The sequence below is a fragment of the Anoplopoma fimbria genome, chromosome 9 (assembly GCF_027596085.1).
Source record: "Anoplopoma fimbria isolate UVic2021 breed Golden Eagle Sablefish chromosome 9, Afim_UVic_2022, whole genome shotgun sequence".
Taxonomy (NCBI): Eukaryota; Metazoa; Chordata; class Actinopteri; order Perciformes; family Anoplopomatidae; genus Anoplopoma; species Anoplopoma fimbria.
The window spans coordinates 12,171,870-12,193,023 of record NC_072457.1 but is presented as its reverse complement, the minus strand read 5'-3'; the positions used below and the strand labels follow the sequence as shown (position 1 = coordinate 12,193,023).

General features: G+C 42.5%; 1 protein-coding gene across 1 annotated transcript in view; it reads right to left on the bottom strand.

The window, feature by feature from the left end:
- Positions 1 to 21,154, bottom strand: part of cntln (centlein, centrosomal protein) — an 84,538-nt gene that overhangs the window by 48,049 nt on the left and 15,335 nt on the right. Inside the window, exons 10-12 of the mRNA XM_054604853.1 lie at positions 12,055 to 12,195; positions 7,170 to 7,289; positions 3,981 to 4,102 (exon numbers count right to left, since the gene is read on the bottom strand). Of these exons, the coding sequence (XP_054460828.1) occupies positions 3,981 to 4,102; positions 7,170 to 7,289; positions 12,055 to 12,195 (383 nt within the window). The remainder of the gene's footprint in view (positions 1 to 3,980; positions 4,103 to 7,169; positions 7,290 to 12,054; positions 12,196 to 21,154) is intronic.

The following is a 21,154-nucleotide window of genomic DNA, read 5'->3' as shown; positions in this document are numbered from 1 at the left end:
AAAGCTAAAAAAGGGGATTAAAAGAAGATTCATTTCTATTGTTGGGGTTAAAATATGGAAACAATACTAATATAAATGTAAGAATATGTAACTTTTTGGGGGGTTTTCAAAATGAGTGTTTATAAAACTATTTTTGAGGGTTACAGACTGAATGAAATATCTTTTCTTTTATTATATATTTTGTTTTCTTGAGGGTGGCTTGATCGATGGGAAAGTAGGATAGGCATATATAAGCTTAATGCTTCTGCCCATGCCTTTTCAGTTATATTGTATACTACATTATATATAGGCTGTATACATTGTATTGTGTGTGATGACTGAATAAAAACACAAACAAACAAACAAAAAGTAGAAATGTAGAGGTAAGCAAATCGTATATATAGATTGAACAGATTGACTCACTGACACACACACACACACACACACACACACACACACACACACACACACACACACACACACACACACACACACACACACACACACACACACACACACACACACACACACACACACACACACCATACTAACAAGGGGAAAATGGTTGGTACTGTATAACATCTTGCTACCTCTGGCCAATTCACATGGGGGGTAACAAGGCCCCTTAGTCTCACTCTGTTTTTGTTATTCAGCCATCTTTAGCAGTATTCAAATGAGCAGCCTTGACTTTGACATTTCAGTGGCGAATCATGTACACACGTATGCACGTTTGCTAAAGCCCAGGGCGCTGCCCGTGTGGCAGGGCTGCTGGACCATTCCCTGTGTGCCATGCAAATGTAGATAATGGCAAAAACACACTCGCAAACGAGGTCATTCAAATGTCTACACCTCACTTATGAATACTTAATGACACTTTGTGCTCAGTGGCTGCCCCCTCCATTGAACTTCACCCTTCAACTCACACACACAAATAAACACATGTACACACTGTCCCTACTGCCCCTCAACTGCATCCCCGTTTACACCCGACTCATCAATCAATCTTAGCCCAACACACTCAATTCCAATTAACCTTTCATTCACAATCTAAAATGGCTTTTGATGAGAAATCCAAAGATTTCAAACGTAGCGGGTGAGAATATAATTTTAGTCTCTCACACACACACACACACACACACACACACACACACACACACACACACACACACACACACACACACACACACACACACACACACACACACACACACACACACACACACACACACACACACACACACACACTAGAGTTTTTTCATTTTTACTCAATGAGGTAGAGGTGTAGAAACGTAGTGTGAGGGTCACTGCTGTTGCGGAAGGCTCCTTTTCCTGTGGTCATTATTGGCTATGTAGATACAGCCGCACTACGCTAATACTACTTAAACCCTGGTGCCTGGGAGTTGGAGGCTACTGAAGAACGGCAAATGTTTACATTTAATAGCGCTAATGCCCCTGTGAGCAATTTGGAGCCCTTGAAATTCTTCGTAGTGTATGCGTGTGTGAGTGTGTATATCTGTGTTATCTGTGGGCTCGGGTCGGGGTGCAAAGCAACTTAAGGTATAATCTCACTGTATAGTCACAGAGACTGATACACTTCACACATTCTACGGGCAAACACACAATGAATCAGCCTGAGCGTTCTTCACACTGCCTGGAGCTGTAAAAGTACATGATATTTTACCCACAGCTCTGTTTTAATTCTCGCTGTGTGAATTTTAAGTATGCAGTGTATCAAACGCATTCCTTGTGAAAGGTGTATGAAGCTTTTAGTAAGTCACGGTAAAGCTTTTTAAAGCATTTTAATTTGTTTACAGTGGGCCAAAAGGCTGTTGAACATGGAGCCATGAGAGAGCTATCTTCTTCAGGCCTCAGTGCTTTCTCCCCTATGGCATCCTAGTTTCCATTATTAAGCAGGAGGAAATAGAGAGAACTTTTCCGCGCTGCTGCGGCTAATTGCTCTGATTCAGGGGGAATCTGTTTATGGGCGCAACTTTGATCAGAGTACGGATGCTTTAATAACCTTTAATTTTATTTGCTCACCCTCATCATCCCCAGTCTGATTAAAAAACTTTTTCCCTTCCTTAATATAAATAAGAAGTTGCCTTTTTTTTTTTTTTTTTCTCCCCATCTCCTTCATGCCATTTCGGGAAAATATTGTGGTAATGGTGAATGGCAGGGGTGGTTTCACTGGGACTGGCCGACTGCGCACCACCCGCATGCTGATGAGCCAATGGACCCCTTCGTCTGCTTTGTGATTGGCCGGTAGTTCTACCTTGAGTGGGACAGGTTATCGCGCACACTGGTGACGTCACTCAGCAGCCAATTTAATTTAATACTTAATGCTGCTGATAAGAGGTGAAGATTGCTATAAGGTAAACAAAAATCTGGGAGGTATCGAAAAATTATACTAGTATCTATGACGTAAACTGTATATATAAACTTGAGTATTTTACAGTACAGGCATGTGTGTGTGGCAGGTTAAGAAGGGAAGAGGGAGGGAAGGCAGACAGAAGGGAAGCGAAAACAACCCCCTGCATCTTTCCAAAAAGGCAACAACACAGCATGGAAGCTACGAGGAAATCCCTAACAAGCTCCAAATGCAATGAGACCCGACGCCTATCCCCACTGACTTGTTAGGGCCCTGATTTCCCAGCACTAATGGGAGTATTTAAGTCATTTTCTATTGTCTCTCATTCAGGATGGCATTACCCCAGTGGGTTTAACAGCTATTTAAGGATGGGGCTTAATGCCAAATGAATGCCAGGATCATAACAGTGAGTGACTGGCTGGTGCCATGGAGGGCTCTGACTGAAAAGGGCAAAGCTGCCTATTGCATCAATATTATGTCAAATCAGTGATGAAATACAAATACACTGACACTGATACTACAAACATATTATTTTGGTCCTCTCAGCGCTTTATATTTAACCACAATCTTGTTTGTCTTATCGCACAAACATACATGTTTTCTCATTATAACTTCAAGCAGGCCACAACATAGCATTTTCTTTGATAACCTGCTAAAATGTAGAACGGCAACACAACTGGTGTTGACTCTGAGAGTTTTCTCCCTCTACATCTCTCTGTCTTTGTTCCCACTGTCTCAGACACATGCTGTTGAGCCGCGCTGAGCTGACATGAGCCGAGTCGAGCCCGGCGCTGAACACGCTCTCTCCCTCACTCCACTTTCACACGGGCTCACGTTGCACCGCTGTTTTCTTTAATTAACCCAGAGAGAAAACAGCTGACGGGGTCAACACTTTGCTCCCTTGCGGCCACCAAACATATGCACCTTTAGTTTCATTTTAACTCAAAGATGCTGCTGGAGAAAAAGAAAAGAGACAAAAAGGCTGGTGGAGACAATGGAGGGGAAAAGAGATCCCTATATGAATGATATTTTCCAGCACATTTTCCACACATTTTGTGTAAAAATCCTGTGGTTTTCTGGTGAAGATAACAGGTTCGAGGCAGGAAATGGACCCCTTTCTCCCCTCCTCCTCCCTCCACAGGCCTTCTCAAACACCTTGCACCCCCCCAGGACCAGACACTTCCAGCCTCTGGCTCTCACATTCTAATGAACGCTGGGGGAGAAAGAGACGCAGAAGCGCACACGCACTTGGCACAAAAAGGCCCAAATTGACTGGGCTTAAACCTCAGAGCTTTTCAAAGGCAAAAGGGAAGGTATTTCTCCCACTTTCCCAAATCCAGCAATCAGGTCTTGTCAGACAACATGTGGAGAGCAATGAGTCCCTAAGACTCTTTGTGAGTGGCTTCAGAGGGTTGTAGTGTTTCACAAGGGCTTTAAACATCAGGCAAGGTGAGTTATGTGCTTTGAAACGTCTCTCACTGCCTGCTGCTGGAAGTTATCCAAGTTACTTTGTGTATGCAGACGTGTTTTATGAGTCAAATGTGAGTACACCAACAGGCCCTGTCCATTGAGTGAGTGTACAGTATTTATTGTGTCACATTTATACACTGTGTTGTGTAGACTGTGTACTCACAAGCCATTCGATTTCTCCATCTCCTTCAGCTGGCCTCGGACCGTCTTGTAGTGGGTTTGAATCAGACACAGACGTTCACGGCGCTTATCGTGAGCCCTCCTCAGCTCTTCATTCTCCTCCATCTGTAAAAAGGCACAGCGACAAGATTTTTTTTTACTCCAAAAGTCGTATGTGTCAAATGAAACATAACTTAACCGAAACAGGGAGTCAGCTTCATTTACACCGGCACAGCCGTGTGTCAGGGAAGCTGAGAAAAGCCCCTCACCGTCTACATATTTAAACTGGTCTGCAGCTGAAACACCTTCGCCTGACAGGAACCAGCAGGTTCAGATTCTTTTCTCTCTTCGCCTTCCTCCTTGTGAGTGCTTCCACCCTCACTGGGAAACTGAGACATCATTAAGGGACGACATTTACACAAAGAGTCAACGGGGTCGCAGAACACCGAGCAGACACACACACACACACACACACACACACACACACACTCACACACTCACACACTCACACACTCTTTAACCAGCAAAGAAACTCACTCGCTGGAGTTACCAACTGACGACCGGCACATGTTGTGCTGCTGTGAGTTGTAGCGGTGGGTTTGTTGCTGACACTGTTGTTGACAGCTATTAAAACACTGCAAGATTGGGCTCCGGCTTTAAAGAGGGAGTAAGAGAAGACAACATATAGATTTTTCTTGTCAGGGGCACCCCTTCTTCCCCCCATCACACTCGACCTTAACAGCGAGGGCGATGGAGAAAACACTTTCAAAAAGGCAGGACAAACAGGAGGTGGAAAGAGAGCAAAGCAGAGAGAACGACAGCTGATGAAAATAGAGGAAAGAGAAAGAGAGAGAGAGAACGGAGAAAATTAGAAAAAGAGAAGAAAGAGAGAGAGAGAGAGAGAGAGAGCAAAGCAAAACAGAAAGTGAAAGGAAGAGTGCAGGACAGGTTTCTGCTTGAGTGGCCAGGGCTGGGGAGAGTTGTCGAGCGCTTTCTGAAGGGAAGGAGCTTGTTTACTGCTGATATGACACGGCTGCCCTGCAGAGAGGGAAATGCGAGCCCTCAGCCCTGTTATTATTAACAAGGACAAAGAGAACAGAGAGCGCACAAACATGCACCAGACACACAACAGGTGCACACTCACTCACACTCACACTCACACACACACACACACACACGATGCACATTTACACTGCCACTGTGACAAGTATGGATTTTCCCCGGTGCGGATTATTCACAGAGGACATCTGCAAGACATCCTCGGCCCCTTTCGAGCTGCCCCCCAACCTCTCAAAAACAAGGCTCTAATGAAAGGGGCCAGACCAGGAGGACACAGAAGAGTTGATGCTGACTGATGGAGGAGAGGGGGGGGGGGCAAGGATGGAGCAAGTGGCAGGGCATTAGCCACATCATGGCTTCTCAGGCCCCTTACAGAGCTTCCCTCGGGCAGCCCAGTTCTGGTCATCAGGCCACAGACCCTTGCCCACAGATCAATACACCCCCTTACTCAGCCAGCATACACATCTGTGGACGTTCTCAAGCTGAAAAATAATTACACAGCAACAGCTACTGTTTACTTGAAAGAAAAAAGAGGCCATTATTATAAGAATTGTTTGTTTGTCTGCTGCTGTTAGCTGCTAAGGTCAAAATGTCAATGGTACAGACTGGCGTACCCAATTTGAAGGGCATTCTTCTGGAAATAATTAGATAGGATCAACTGGAGAACAACAGACTGGACAGAGTGAAGTGCTGTACTGGAAGATCCTGGAGGTGAGGTCTCAGCTGTAGCTGATGGAGGGCATTTTTCTCAATGCCAGATCCAAGCAAAGGACATGACCACTAAATCATGCTCTGAACTAATGCTGTGATTAATGTGGCCACAGATGGGAGTTGCCAATCACAGTTTTTTTTTTCTTCTGTGCATACCTTTGCTAAATGCCCCTCAACTGGCAGACACATAAATGGCACCATTAACTAAGACAGTCATGCGTGTCGTCTGAATCCACGTTGAGCATTGAGGTCTGACTAGTTGTCTGCCAGTGATGTAATTCAGACACTTCAGATCTGACAAGAAAATGATGCCTAATGTGTTCCTGAGATTGTGTTCAAAGGGAGATAACCTCTGCATAATCACTCACTCACTGGTCAGTCTGAAATATTGAAAGGGTAAAGAAAGGCATAAGGAGGACGGCTTTAGAGAGAGGAAAAAAAAAAAAAAAAAAAAAGGTCATGGCAGCGAAAAATGTACTCTGCTGACTTGAAATTTTAAAAAAAAACACGGGAATGAAGAATAGTGGAAGGACAACGTCATAGAGCATGTGAAGGTTAAAAGCCTAATAAAGCTGATTCGTTTAAGGGGAAAAAAACCTGCTGCATCCACTTTAACCGGAGCAGCTCCTCTCCTGCTGCTTCACTGCCTACGCACGCTCTGTTTATGTGCGCGCACATATGTATTTGTATGTGTGTGTGTGTGTGTGTGTGTGTGAAAGGAACTGTAAGAGAAGGTCATGGAGGAGGCAGTGGCAGCAGTAGTGCAATTGAACCCTTTGGAGACCGTGAGCGACTCTTACAGAGCTGCAAATCTTCCTAGAAAACCCATCGGCTGATAGCAGCAATCATATGAAAGATAGCGGCCGGAGCAACAAGCAGCTCCACTGTGACGGTCTGGTGCTACACACTACCAGCTGGACACCACTATGTCACTAAATGTGCCCTATTCAACAAACAATACCTCGAAATAGTTCAGAGTCACAGGGAGTCAACAGCCACTGGTGAGTGGGGGAAACAGAAGAGAAGATTCAGTTATACTTTTGACGTGGAGTCGTGAAGAGGAAACATTAGGATAGTTTATGCTCTGTGCGGGTTTCTCTTCATGGCAAGAAGACATTCTCAAAGCTCCTCAAAGTTCTCCATTTTTCTCCACCCATCTGCACAGTTAGAATTTCTTTTGATGTGCACAGACAGGTGAAAACTTGCCGCACAGAACTGATGCGAAAAACTGGCAACCCTTGCAGATGCAGGAAGCATGAATCAAGCTTTAAACAGAAAAAAAGCAAAAAAGTTGATGCCGGCTGCAGGAAACAAAAGACATAAAGTTAGAATAAACCCCCCAAAAAAGAATGGGGATTGATTGATTAATGTAGGTAGGGAAAGGAGAGGATATTATGTGTATTCATCTATGTTAGCTAGTTACCTTCAGTTGCAGCAGCACCTCAAGGTCTTGTATCTTCTGTTCTGCCCCTCTTCTTTTCCCGCTACCCAACTCCACACTGCTGGCTGGGGACAAAGACCTGGATCGCTGCACCGGTGCACCCTGGGACAGGTAGGCAAAGAAGCACTGGGGTGAGAACTTGAGCACACTTGAGCACAAACCCATGCAACAATTAACATCTGTAGAAACACTGAGTGAATGCCAATAATGGAATCATCCATGTTCATTCCATTCCCCTCTCACCTTGAGTAAAACATGAACAATGTCTTCATGTTTGTTTGTGTGTGCAAATTTGTGTTCTGCAACACAAATATGCACACACAAACAAACATGCTATCGGAGGAATAAAGCAAGCTGGCTGGAGCAGCAGTCCGCAGAAGCTGAAGGGAGGAGGTTCAGTTGTGTGTGTGTGTGTGTGTGTGTGTGTGTGTGTGTGTGTGTGTGTGTGTGTGTGTGTGTGTGTGTGTGTGTGTGTGTGTGTGTGTGTGTGTGTTTGGAAGTGGGAGTTGCAAGCTGAGAGCGGCAAAGGTTTCTCCCTGCGACTGGCTAATGAGTATGTTCATTTCCATTTACATTGTTTCTTTGACAATAATGATGTCCCATTAGGGGAGACTAAAGGGGCTATAGATTCCAGAATGTGCTGGGCTTCATTACAAGAGGTGGGCAGGGAGGCCGCTCTAATTGCTCTACTAGGGGCCTCCAGGTTACACTTGATAGGACAACTGGAAGAGCCGCCGATTAGGGGAAGAGGGGAAGAGGGGGGTGGTGTGTGAAGTTTGCTCTCCAGCCTCTTCTGTAGAAATAAATAAAAAAAAGTGGAGGAGTGCTGGGGCCGCCACGCTGTAGAAAAGCAGTGGGAACAATATGCTAGTGGAATACGAATACGGGAGGATAGGAGGCCCCCTGCGGTGCCTGGCAAAGCTGACCAGATGGCAGGCTGAAATATGCAATGTGACTAAACGTACAACAGTCCTTGGGCTGGAGTGGTTGAGGAGTACAGGAGGAGGAGGAGGAGGAGGTTTATGATAGGATGGCAGATAAATAAGAGTTATTTTGGCTTTGTTGTCTATTAAATTAGTGGTCTATTAAAGTAAAAAAAAATACAGATTGGACGAAATGGCAAGTGCATTATAATAACAAAGGTACCTAAGTTCCTTTCGAAACGATACATGTATCAAGCAGATGAAGAGGAACTTGTAAATTTGTTTAGACTGCAACAGAACAAACTGTTGGCTGTGAGGATAATTGTGTGAAGTTGACTAAAGAAACACAGTCAACAATGATGTCTGGCCCGCATTGTGTTAAATGCATGAATGAAATCACATCTGCTGGGTACCTCATGCGTGGGTATGCAAATTTAATCCTGCACAGGAGAGGTGAACTCTGTCATTTACAATGATAACCATAAAAAGGCAATTATTACCTTAATGGCAATTAAAATCCCTGTCAAAACGTGCATCGGGTTTGAAATTAATATTGTGAAAATATTAAGGATTATAACAATAATAAAAACACATTTATGTCACTTTTCTATTGATATGTCGAGTCTCATTTTATCACTATTAATATATTTTTAAAACCATTTTCCTGTGACAAACATTTCTAAGCATACCAGTGTGTCTGGGAATGTGCCTCAAGGCTTCAGTTAACTCCAGTGACCTGGTGAGCCCGGTTCTGCTATCATGCCTGCGTTGGTGCCAACCATGTGTTCTGACGCCGCCTTAATGACTCTATGCCACTAATTAACAGATTGATCTGCATATTCCTGATGAGTGGCAGGCCGACTGGCTTAGCCTGTATGTGCACAGGGGAAACTGAGAGGCCAAAAAGGGAATCCAAATCAACTAAAAGCCCCGAGCTCTAAAGTAAAGAGGACTAACTTTAAAGTATGACTTATTAATTATGAACTCTCGGTTTTCAGATAGAAGTACATTTTGGGGAGGATTGATTTAACAAGGAGCTGAATATTCCATCATAGCTGTTCCTTTGTATGTGAGAACCAGAGAAGATAAACTGCAGTGTGCTTTGTCTGAAGGCGTAGAGTGGAGGATGACATGGCGACACTGACTAATGGCTGAGATTTGCTGCAGATGTTCTCTCCGGTCCAGTTGGACGGCTGTCTCACAAGACACATGAATGCCTTCTGCTTTATGAGGGAAGCTCTATGTTGTTTATGTTCTACAAGACAGGCCTGGAAGATAAAAAGCAGATAACGTGAGGCAAAGAAAGATGTGCCCGCTGTCAACCTCAGCTCGACAGCCGGTTGGCGGCCATGACCTGACCCGTGCATCGCGCCCTGTAACAACTCTGTAAACATGAAAGTGCAATGCAGATGGAGGGGAGGAGGGCATACAGTACGAGGGAAATGAGGAGAGAGGCCCGAGTCCGTATGCAAGGAAGAGTAAGACTCTCAAAGAAGAAACATTTCATCGACTGCCTCCCTCCTCCAGCCTCCCTCTCTCTCTCTCTCTCTCCCTCAGAGAGGGGTCACTGCTATCAATGGGCTTCTTCATGATTGCAGCAGCGTGTCATGAGTGCGTCTGGAGCTTTCAAAGCTGAACTTGTTCAGGTTCCCGGGCGAATAGGAATGTCGTACACACACAAGCACAGGACAAGACACATACAGACCTCCGTCAAAGTGTAAACACATGGGTGCACACATAACACAAAGCAAATGTACTCTATTTAACAAAACAAATCTATTAGAGGACTACAAGAATTCAAAAGACTAAGTTACACTGCAAAACGCATGACAAACGATAGAGCTGGTAATCTGAGAATACACAACTACAATGAACTCACACTGAGGACTGAGTGCACCAACAAAGAAGACGTGAAACCAAATAAATGTGTGTGAGAATGCCCAGTTTGCGGTGGCAGAAATATTACTCATAGAAATTCCCCTGAACAAGGCCCAGGAGGTAGCCAGACCCCGATGGAACGAGCCAAACGGCTACAAACAAAGACTGTTAAAAGACAAAATTATAGCCTCCACTAGCCAGTGTGACCGACAGTAGAAAGATGGGAAAGAGGCCCAAGATACAAAGAACTACATACAAAGAGTTAAGTGTAAAACCCAGAAGGGACTCGCCCCGTCATGAGATACTACGCAAGGTTTGAAAGAGAACTGCATAAGTTTGATTCAAAGTTGAAATACATCATGCTCATATTGAACCACTGATTTCTTTTATTTTTTCAGATGGTTTTTAATTGACTACATATTAATAAATGTAACTTTTATTAAGTTTTTTTCTCTATCACTCTTCTTTTTAATCAGGCTTTTTCCAATTTTAAGAAAACTTTTCTTGACTGAAATCTGGAAACATCAGTTAAACACTTGCTGTGTGATGCAAAACCTGAGTCATGTACCACTCTGTACTGCTCGTCGCCTCAGCTAATAATCACATTTCACTTTAGGCACTTAGTGAAAGCTGCAAATTGTGTCCTGGGTGGTAGCAGTGGGCTGCACAGAAGGCTCATTTCATCAGCTTTTGACCTTGCAGACTGGTACTATTGTTTAAATGGAGTGTAATGAAGCTTAAGCAGGTTTATGGTTGCTTTGGAGCATCATCATATTTGGATGTAAAGCAGCCTACAGAGACATCTATTTAAAATGTTCACGTTTTTAATAACAGTAAGGTTTAACATGATTTATGAAGTTGACGTGTTGTTTACTTACCTGAAGCTTATAACTTTAGGTATTACAACTATTTTGATTTTTTGCAGGGAGAGGGAGAATCAGGCATTGAATGTGAGGTGAACATGTCACTGGTGTCTGGTTGAGTAAAGAATTATTCTGTAGCAGACTTATAGAGTTGACTGTACTGAAGTGACTCTACTTTACCCTTTTTATTTTTTTATTTGAAATTGTGTTGTTAAAATTGTATTACTTACTAAAATTGATTCATTGAATTAAATAACAAATGCTGACTTCTAAACCTTCTGTTAGTTATCTCAGTTCGGTTTCTACGGAAAAAAATTCACACTGAGTTTTGATGATCAATTTACACATTTATAAATCAGATTAGGATTCATCTTTTTATTCATCCTAATAAGGTATGAAAAATGAATCACAGTCCCACTTTAATTTAAAGAATTGGCACAAGAATCTAAATAATTAATAGTAGGTGCGAAATAACAGACAGATTATGTGTTTGTGCGTGTGTGTGTGTTTGTGTGTGTGTGCGTGCGTGTGTGTCCTGGGGCAAACACAACAGAGCCTCCAGAAGAGTGAAGCACATTGAATGATGTCAATACCGTTTATTTATTTTGTAAAGAATAATTTCCTTACATGTATAAACTGCCTGAACAGAAGCACCTCCATTGAAGCCGTAATGAGGACAGCTGTATAAATCAAACAATGTGTCTTCAGGCCAGCTTTAGAGTGAGTGAGGCCATATAGAAACATGCCCTGCCAAACTTATGAGAGGAATACTGAGAAGATCAAAAGCTTCTTTCTTGTTCATAATGTACTGTTGAAGCGGTAAATTAGCCAGTGCCTGAGCCCAAGGCATGCGTGAAACCAGCAGCACACGCCGGCCTGGTCACAGTAGGAGGGGCATTCGTGTGTGTGTGTGTGTGTGTGTGTGTGTGTGTGTGTGTGTGTGTGTGTGTGTGTGTGTGTGTGTGTGTGTGTGTGTGTGTGTGTGTGTGTGTGTGTGTGTGTTGGAGAGTTCAGGACAAAGGTTGGCAGAAGCAAAGTCTGATAAATCACATGATTCTCAACAGACCATTTCCCTCATATCCCTTCTCTATGGCTTTGATCTAATCTGAGCAGAGTGGTAATGGGTAGGTGTGGGCATGTTAGCCACTCACCCACGTGCTGCCTTTGACATAATTGGCTGTAGTGTAGTGTGTGCTAACCTACCTGCTGTCCTCTGACGGAACTGGTGGATCTCTGTCGAAGGGTCTTCTCCTCTGGCCTGGGATCTGAGCCTCGGGTGGGGGCCCAGTCAGAATCAGGGCTAGACCTCTGAGCTGCAGCATCAACCTGCTCTGACACCACTGCCTGTAAGAGAAGAGAGACAGGGCATGTGTATTTGTGAGTGAGGAAGACAAGCGTATAGGTGCAGAGACCAACAGGAAAGTGACAGAACAAATAGTGAATCCAAAAGGACTGACGTTTGTTAGTCGATTTGGTTTTTTTAGTCCAATAGTCGTTTATATGCTAATCCATAAGAATTTATTAGCACATCTCTGGTGAACACAAGATTTAAAGCGGTGTTTATGTATGATACTTCGGGAAGAAACTTAAGCCCGGCTCAAACTACAGGAGTTTTCAATCCTAACTGGTTTTGAAATTGGGTTCCATCTCACACATAAGCAAAATCTTCTCTTAGGTTTCTCTCTCAAATCTTAAACATACACACTCTGCCAGATTTGAAAATAATTGTGCATCACATACTATAGGATATTATTAAGATTATCATGCCAGAGGGAGCAATGCACCACACCATCTCCTTGGGAAGCAGTTGTAAACTAAATATAGAGTCTGCGACAACTTTCTCTAATAATGCTTTGCAGCGAAACAACGACTAAAGCTAAGCTTCGAGTCTGGGTGGGAAAAGGGCTGGGGGGGTCGCAGTCAACATGGGTTGTCCATTCTTCAGTGTCAGTCTTCTTGTAGCAAACCTGACTCTCTCATGACGCAATCATAACTGTTATCATCCCGATTCTCCTTCATTTTTAAACATGTTTGAAATGATTGCAGTGGTGCTGCGAAAGGTTCAGATTGTTTTATACTGGATCTGTAAACTCCTCACATTACCAGATAATCTGGGCCGAACAGGATTTCTCCTCCCATTGTCGGGAGGGTTGAATCGGTGGTTAAATTGGTCAAACCTCCTGAAGTATGAGCCCGGAGTTAGTTTCACAGATCTGTCAGTCAATTAAAAAAACCTTTGATTGCTAGTCGATTAAGAATTTCTTTGGTCGAGGACAACTCTAGAATCCAAAGTAATGATAACTTGGCCTAAATTAAATAGTTATGAAGATTACTCATCTCTTAATATCATTGATAGTTGCGCAAAACATATGCTTAGAAACAAATTGTGGTTACAATCCAGAAGCAAGATGGGTAAGTTGAGGTCAGACAAGACTTCTCTGCAATTTCAGAATATTGAAGATGAAGCTTTATTCGTTGTATACTTTCTAGTTTCCTCTTATGATTACAAATTATAGTATACTGGAAGAAATCTATAAGAGGGGTGCAAATATCAGTTTGAGTAAGAGACAAGCCCCAAACTAGTGGGCGGCCAAGCAGCCCGTATTTTTTCCTTTGATCGAATCAACGGCTTAATTAATGAAGAGAAATGTAGGAAAATCACAGGCTGACAGAGTCTCAAGTAGTTCAAAAGAGTTACGCTTGTAAACTGGATGTCCACCTGACATTTTCATACGCCAAAGTCAATAACCACATGTGCCATGTGGCAGTTGAACAGGTATCTCCCACCCCCAGCATTGTGGTGTGTGCTTTAATGGCCCATCTATTCATCAGTGTCTATAAGCCAGTGTCTTGCAGCATCTGCACACAGCGGGGTCTACCAAAACAAACTGAAGGGGACAAGGATAAAGCAGAGGACCCACCCACAGAGGAGCAGGTTGTCATGCACGCACATCCACAAATGAATATAGACTCACATATGCCACATTCCACATTCCATAATGTAACAGTGAAAGTATTAAGTTTATAATGTGACCTAAAGGTTTGCTGCTACTGTTATAAAAAGTTCATACAGCTCACGGTGGTGATATGTGTGTGTGTGTGTGTGTGTGTGTGTGTGTGTGTGTGTGTGTGTGTGTGTGTGTGTGTGTGTGTGTGTGTGTGTGTGTGTGTACAGAAAGGATGGTTACATTCTCTTTTAGATACACATACACATTGTTTAAGCAAAGCTGATGCCTGAGTCCTTTATATTAAAGTTAACAATCACCCACATCCCCTTTGACTCCATCACCTTACTGCATAAATTCTCACCTTTCTTTTCTTAAGTCCTTAATAAAAAAGTGTGAAACACTAAAAAAAAAAAAAAAAACAGCCTCACCTGCTGCTATCAACAACATGTCTACTGAACACATCAAATAAAAAGCCTTTTGACAAACATTCACAACTGTGTTTAACTGGGAGGCCAAGGTAATGAAGAAAACCGCACAGGATGTCATCACCTTTTTTCCAACGCGTCCTGATTGCATTATCAGAAACCTGGCATCTGGGCGTGACCTTGTTAACTGCCAGGGTAATCAACTTTAACCAAAGGGGAGGAGAGGGGATGATAAATTATTAGTGAGGAAGATTTTGTTCATGTTTTATTAAATTGGCCTGTCAAAGGGGGTTGGTCAAATTATCTGGGGCCTCGTTTATTGGAGGCCGGCCATATTGGCGCATCTGTTACAATTATTTATAATTTCCAGGCAGTCAGGAGGACGGACCGGGTTTTTCGGCATCAGCCACATAAAGCAATTTAGAAATTAACTGATGCAGGAGTGTCTGAGTTTTTTTTTTTTTTTTTTCCCTCTCACAATCTCTCTCATCCCCATCCTGGTTTTCATCCAGAAAGAAAAAAAAACTGTGAATCTCTCAGATAATAAAGGAGCAAGGATGCAGAAGGGGAAAAAAATAAACATATTACAAGCAGCTTAGTGAAAGCAATGGACTGGGAGAGAGCATGAGATCGAAAGAGAGGAAGAGAGCATGCAGGTGCAGTGAAAAAAAAAGAGGAAGAGATTGTGGGAAGCTGAGGGAGGAGAGGAAAAAAAAAAAAAAAAAAAAAGAAGAGAAAAGCCAGTCTTGGTAATTACTGAACACGATTAGGTTCTTTGGGGAACTTGTCTGGCACTCGCGGCCCTAACTGCTGAGGATGCGGCAGGCAGGACCATATGGAGGGAGGCTTGTGATTGTGCTCCCCGAAGCTCGTGACCCGTCTGCTGCCGAGCCCTTGAGCTGAATGTGAAATGAGACTTGCCAGGCCTAATGTTCTACACATGCACCATTTATGCCACAAAACAAATCTGATCACTGTTAATTATGGAGCAGCTATAATCAGGAGGCCCCCCCGTCCGCTCCCCGTCCGCCACACACAGACACACGACTACATGCATACACAAATACATGCTCGTACACATCTGTGGAGCGACAGCACTTGTGATAGTGATTGGATTGGCTTCAGAAGTGAAGGGGCTACAAGGTGGATGCCCCCACCGGGTCAGGTGCACTTTGTATTCAAGATGGCGGTTCTTCAAAAGAATGTGTATGTGCATATATGTATGAGCGTGTGTGCAGTAAAGAGGAACTTTATAGAAGGACAGCACACAGTGAGTAGGATGAAGAGTGCATGTATGTTTGTGTGTGTGTGTGTGTGTGTGTGTGTGTGTGTGTGTGTGTGTGTGTGTGTGTGTGTGTGTGTGTGTGTGTGTGTGTGTGTGTGTGTGTGTGTGTGTGTCCTCCCACACAGCCTGTTTGACCCGAGTGTATGTGCTTGAAGGAGTGAGTTCACGTGTCTGCAGCGGCACATGGCTGTGCTTCATTAATGAGGCGAGCTGTGCTACGCAGAGGTTCTCATCTAATGAGAGCGGTTGAGCTGGTAAAACACACCACTGGAGTCCATGTCATTAGTATGTCTCTGGCCCTGGACATGGCCCAGCTCCAAACACACGCTCATACACAAACTCATGTTGACAACACTGATAACGCTAATAACACACTCAGCATGCACAAGATCAGACAAACATAGCACTATAAGTCATGAAACATTTATCAGAGCATAATTCTTAAACATTATTTGAATGTGTAATCTTCTACACAATGTTTTCATGAGGGAAGGATGACTGATACGTCTGAGGAGGAGAGGAATATGTAAATACAAGCAGCAGGTTGCACTAAATTTTTAACATACTCCTAGGGAGGTCCTGACAGTTAAGCTAAAGGAGTGCCGTTCCAGATGGGGGAAAAAAGTGAAGAGCAGCCGGAGTCAAAACGAGACCTATGCGAAAGACAATTCAAAAATATCTGACTTGTACAAGCTTTCCACCACATTTTACTGAAACATCGGCTAAAGACTAAAAGCACCCTTTATCCTTATACTGCTCCGTACTGCACTGTGTACAGAAACATACACAAAAGAACTCTCTGGCTGACTCCTGTCTGTTTGTTGAGCTCTTGGTTGAAAAAATGTATTTCCACGTTTCTTTGTATCATTATGGTTTCATCGTTTTCACTGGATGGTGGCAATTAATGATGATGATGATGATGATGATGATCAAAAGAAACGCCTCGACTATGCCAAACATGACCCCGCAAAGTGATGGGTGCGTTTATGAGCACGTGTGTGTGTAACTAGCAATTTAATTATACATCTAGAAGTGTTTAAATTGGCAAACATCGATAACAAGCCGGAAGCAGATGTTACAAAAAAAACATTAATATGTGGGAAATGCATAATGTGGGCTTCTTTCAATTTATTAAAAAGAAAGTAGAAAAAAAAGCCTGTTCACCTTGGGAAATGATGTTTCAGTGCTTAAGGTTCAGTCTATAAAACCCATATGAGGGACTTGTGTGTTAACAACCTTTTGTGTATTGTATGCTAAAACGTAGGCATAGAAAAGTAATTGTAGGTGCAGTTCAACGATTCCTCCATCCTTTACGGAAAGCTGTAGGAAATTGGAGGGCTAGGTCCATAATGACTATGATAATTAGTGTATTTAATAGTGTGAAAAGAGGCTCTTTTCATAGAAGACATTTTGACCTGTCATACTAGGAATAGCTATGATGTTGCTGAAAACATTTATGATTTCTCTGTTCTATTCAAGGGTACCAGTGTGATAGTGAGTCATCATGCACAATACCAGGACACTGTTTTTATTATCTTTTTATTTACACCTGTGCATTTCCTATTTATAAATGTCAAAATGTTCTTAGTGAAAAAGTTATATTGCACATTAAAAAGTTGCAGTATACATTTAAAAGCCACAGGGCTTCTTTTCTGTTATATTTATATAAAACTTTTCTGGATTGAATTAAAATGCCTCATTCTCCCTCTCCAATGCTGATGAGAGAACAACCAGTGCTCTGAACGACTGCCCACACAATTAACAACTTATCACTCATTTACTGTGGTGAAGGCTCCAGAAAGCCTGAGGTCTGCTATGGATTCTAATGTTGGTCTTTAATCACCGCACAGCTCTGACAATAGCCAAACGCTGGACTACTAGAAATATTTTTAGATTTGTTCGCTAATGAGGACTCTCTCACCTGCCTCTACATTGTGATGGTGACCACCCAACCTGGCGACCCATACCTCCCCAACCTGGCAGTTTGTTCAGACTGCATCTCATTGTGTGTGGGAGGTCACCCAGGTGCCTGATGGTCGGCCAGGCCCTACAGCTAGAAGATCAGGGCATGAGGCCATCTCCATTCTGACATTATGGAGATATCACACTGTTTTCAGTACACACACAGAGACACGTACACAATACAGAACACTAGGAAAAATACAGTATGAGTAGCTCTGAATCCATTAGTTGATTTGTTGACTGACCAACAGTCATTTTGAACATCAATTAGAGTTATATATTTATGAATGGTTCTAACTTTTCCAACATGAGGATTTTTTTTTTTTTTTGTACATTCTAAATTACGTCAAACTGAATATTTTTGCTCCTACAAACTGTGATGTGCATTTTCCATATTTTTCTTAATTAAAGTTCGTAAAAATAATCAGTAATTTATTTACAATAAAAAGGAAGGTTTGCTAAGACCCATGTAAATGAATATAATATATTTGTGAGGCTTTTTTAAAACATTAGTTTAAAAAAAAAAAACAATAATTTATTTTATGGTGCTAAATTTCATATCCAGAGCATAAAGTTGCAACAAAGACCTATTTGCTGTAAAGATAAACGGGAGTTATACATGAGCAAAGAAAGAAGTCACTCCTCCTCTGTGTGCTTTGTTTACGTAGCCGGTCCGGTGGTGCATGCCTTTAACAGAACATTGAAGGCCGTGTGGAGGCAAATCATATGCTCTAAATTCTATAAAGGCAACCTTTAATTAAATTTAATTTAATTAAATGTATTTTTATAGTCCAAAACCACAAATCGCAAATTTGCCTCAGAGGGCTTTACAATCTGTCCACACTAAACCTAGTGCTGACCTTGCAGGTAAACTGATATAGGAGGTAACAGTATCCATAAAGCATAGCATGACTCACATTAACTTAAAACAAGCAGAACTGTAGCTTCAGGCCTTAGTAAAGTCTTCTTAAGCTTCCTGCAAAGAGTTAACTTGACATAAGACAGAAGAGAACAGACAGTCAATCTCGGTGCACAGCATGGAAGTATAACACACAATGGGTGTTATTCCTCTCACCCACCCTCCTCCTTTATTCCAGCCCACCCCCCAAAAAAAACCACTGTGGGAGGGGTGTTCAAAGCCGTCGCTCTGGTCCGTATTCAAATGAGCGCTGCATCTCCCCCCTGAGCTCCCGTTGCGATCAGCACTTTGATCACCTCCAATGGTAACTTCCACCAAAACATTTAAAATTAAAATCAAATCTGCCTTAACAACCCGAGCATTAGAATTTAACAGGTGTTCGGGAGGAAGTTGTTACAGAATTTGCGATTATATGCTCGGATACACACACCTTTAGTCGAACGCGCGCCTGCACAGACGCACGCGTACACACAGACGCACAACCTGTCAGTGAAATTACAGAGTGGGAAACAGAAAGCCCTCCTGACTGAGTGCTATACCTTGGGATACCTGATCTGTTCACTTTGATGTCAGTAGGTAAGAAAGTTAAAGAAACAAATCAGCCAGACAGCAGCTACATGGGTTCAGTAAACAAAAATTCTGAATAAATCTTAGAATAGGTTTATTGTGTACACAGTAGTTCTGTAATTACATCTCAGCAATGGAGATAAATGTGTGAGGAGTTGTTTTTAGTTTTTTTTACTTGGTGGGGTGGAGTGCATTTTGAATGTGATGAAATAAAACACATACTTATGTATACATACACACTCACATACATACCATTCATATATGCATGGATTCACGCATGCATGCCCACACTACACACACACACACACACACACACACACACACACACACACACACACACACACACACACACACACACACACACACACACACACACACACACACACACACACACACACACACACACACACACACACCACTAACTGCATCTTCTCTAAATGTAGTATTAATTACTGGGGGAACCACTACAGTACTGTATTTAATTACTGACTAAATGATCCATTTATATTTCACCGCTGGTTAAATTAACAGGGTTAAGTGAGACAGGGCGATTGTAACTCACTTAACATTTGATCTGATATCTTTTAACTTCCAGTCTGGGGGCAGCACTGTCAGAAAATATCAACCAATCAAATTAAACAATTACGGTCTTTGGAGGCACAGAAATTACTCAACTGCAGCAGAAATATTATCTTCCGCCGCATCAGCTACAGAGTTGTTCTATCTGTAATAAGACGTAGTGAAAACTGTAGTGAAAGTCATACTGAGGAAAACAAAACTGAGTGACTCATTATAACAAAAAGTGCAGTGACCTACGATGTTGATGGAATGAGGTTGTGTGGCCGAACAGTACAAGATGTAGAAACCTGTTACTATTCTAGTCTTTGACACTGTGTGGTCCAAGAAGCACCTATCACCATATTATTAGGAGCCGTTAACGCCCACTTAAAATGTGGCTGCAGCATTAACTTAGTCAACTGGAGCCTCTATTGCCTTGGGGGTGACGGTTCAAAGGTAGTGAGCTGAAGCCAAACCGCCGCTGACTGACAGATGTAGAACTGGAACTCCAACTTCATCTTCAAAAACATAACTGGGCTCCAATTAAATCACCTCTCCACCTTTTATCCATCTTTGCTTGCTAATGGGAGTGTGTTAAAAAGGACTTCCAGGTACTTGGGTGGGAGGATAGAAAGAAGATAGATACAGTGGGTAAAGTCAGAGAGAGAGTCGATGCATGCACAGGACAGTGAGCGCGAGAAGATCATAAAGTTGACATGAAAGACGCTGAAAGACAGATGGAAGGATCAAGGATGAACTAGAGCGATATTAAGCGAGTGGTTCTCCGTTAAAGACCACCACCACCACCAGAGGCCATGCTGGGGCCTGTCAGTCATTGCTGTTCCTGCTAATCCACCTACACATCGCTGCCTCTATACCTTAGGACAATTAGTCTCCGGACAGGTGATTGAAAGACGTTTCGTTATATAATGTTTATATAATGTAAGAGAAAGATACATATACATTATGCAGGGCATCATGAGCATACATATTGTGTTGTCCACACCCACATAAACGCATAATGCATATATACTGCATATAGGTTCAACAACTTAAGAGTAGCATCATAGAAAAAAAACAGAGTTGCAATGCACTGGAATAACTCTTAAAGGAGAGGGGCCTCTGTAGGTGGAGAAGGTGAAGATTTAAGTTTTTTTTACACCCGGAAGGAATCCACGAAAATGTGGAATATTTGCGGGCGAATTTTGCATTCAAACCTTTCACACTGAGGCCGACACGATTATTCATGCTCAGTGCAGTGCACTGAAATTACAGTTTGGCACTGTCGCACAATATAATTGATTCATAACTTGTTTTTACTATGATGAACCCAACTCAACTGTACACCCTGGAGACAGGATCGTTACTCCAACTGTGCAAAACTGTGTAGAAAATTACAATGTGGGCCTATTTCCTATTAAGGCACGATATTGTAACGACGGCGAGAGTAAATTCTGAACTTCATCGCAATCGTTTTTTATCATTAATGACTGGACTGAATCGTATGTAGCCTATGTGTTTATAAAGTGATATATGGCCAATACAAGACCTAATGGTCAGTTTATAATGGTCAGCATATAAAAGCCAACCTTTTTAATTGATCTATTTGCACAAACCTTTCGTGTTTGGTTTAAAAAAG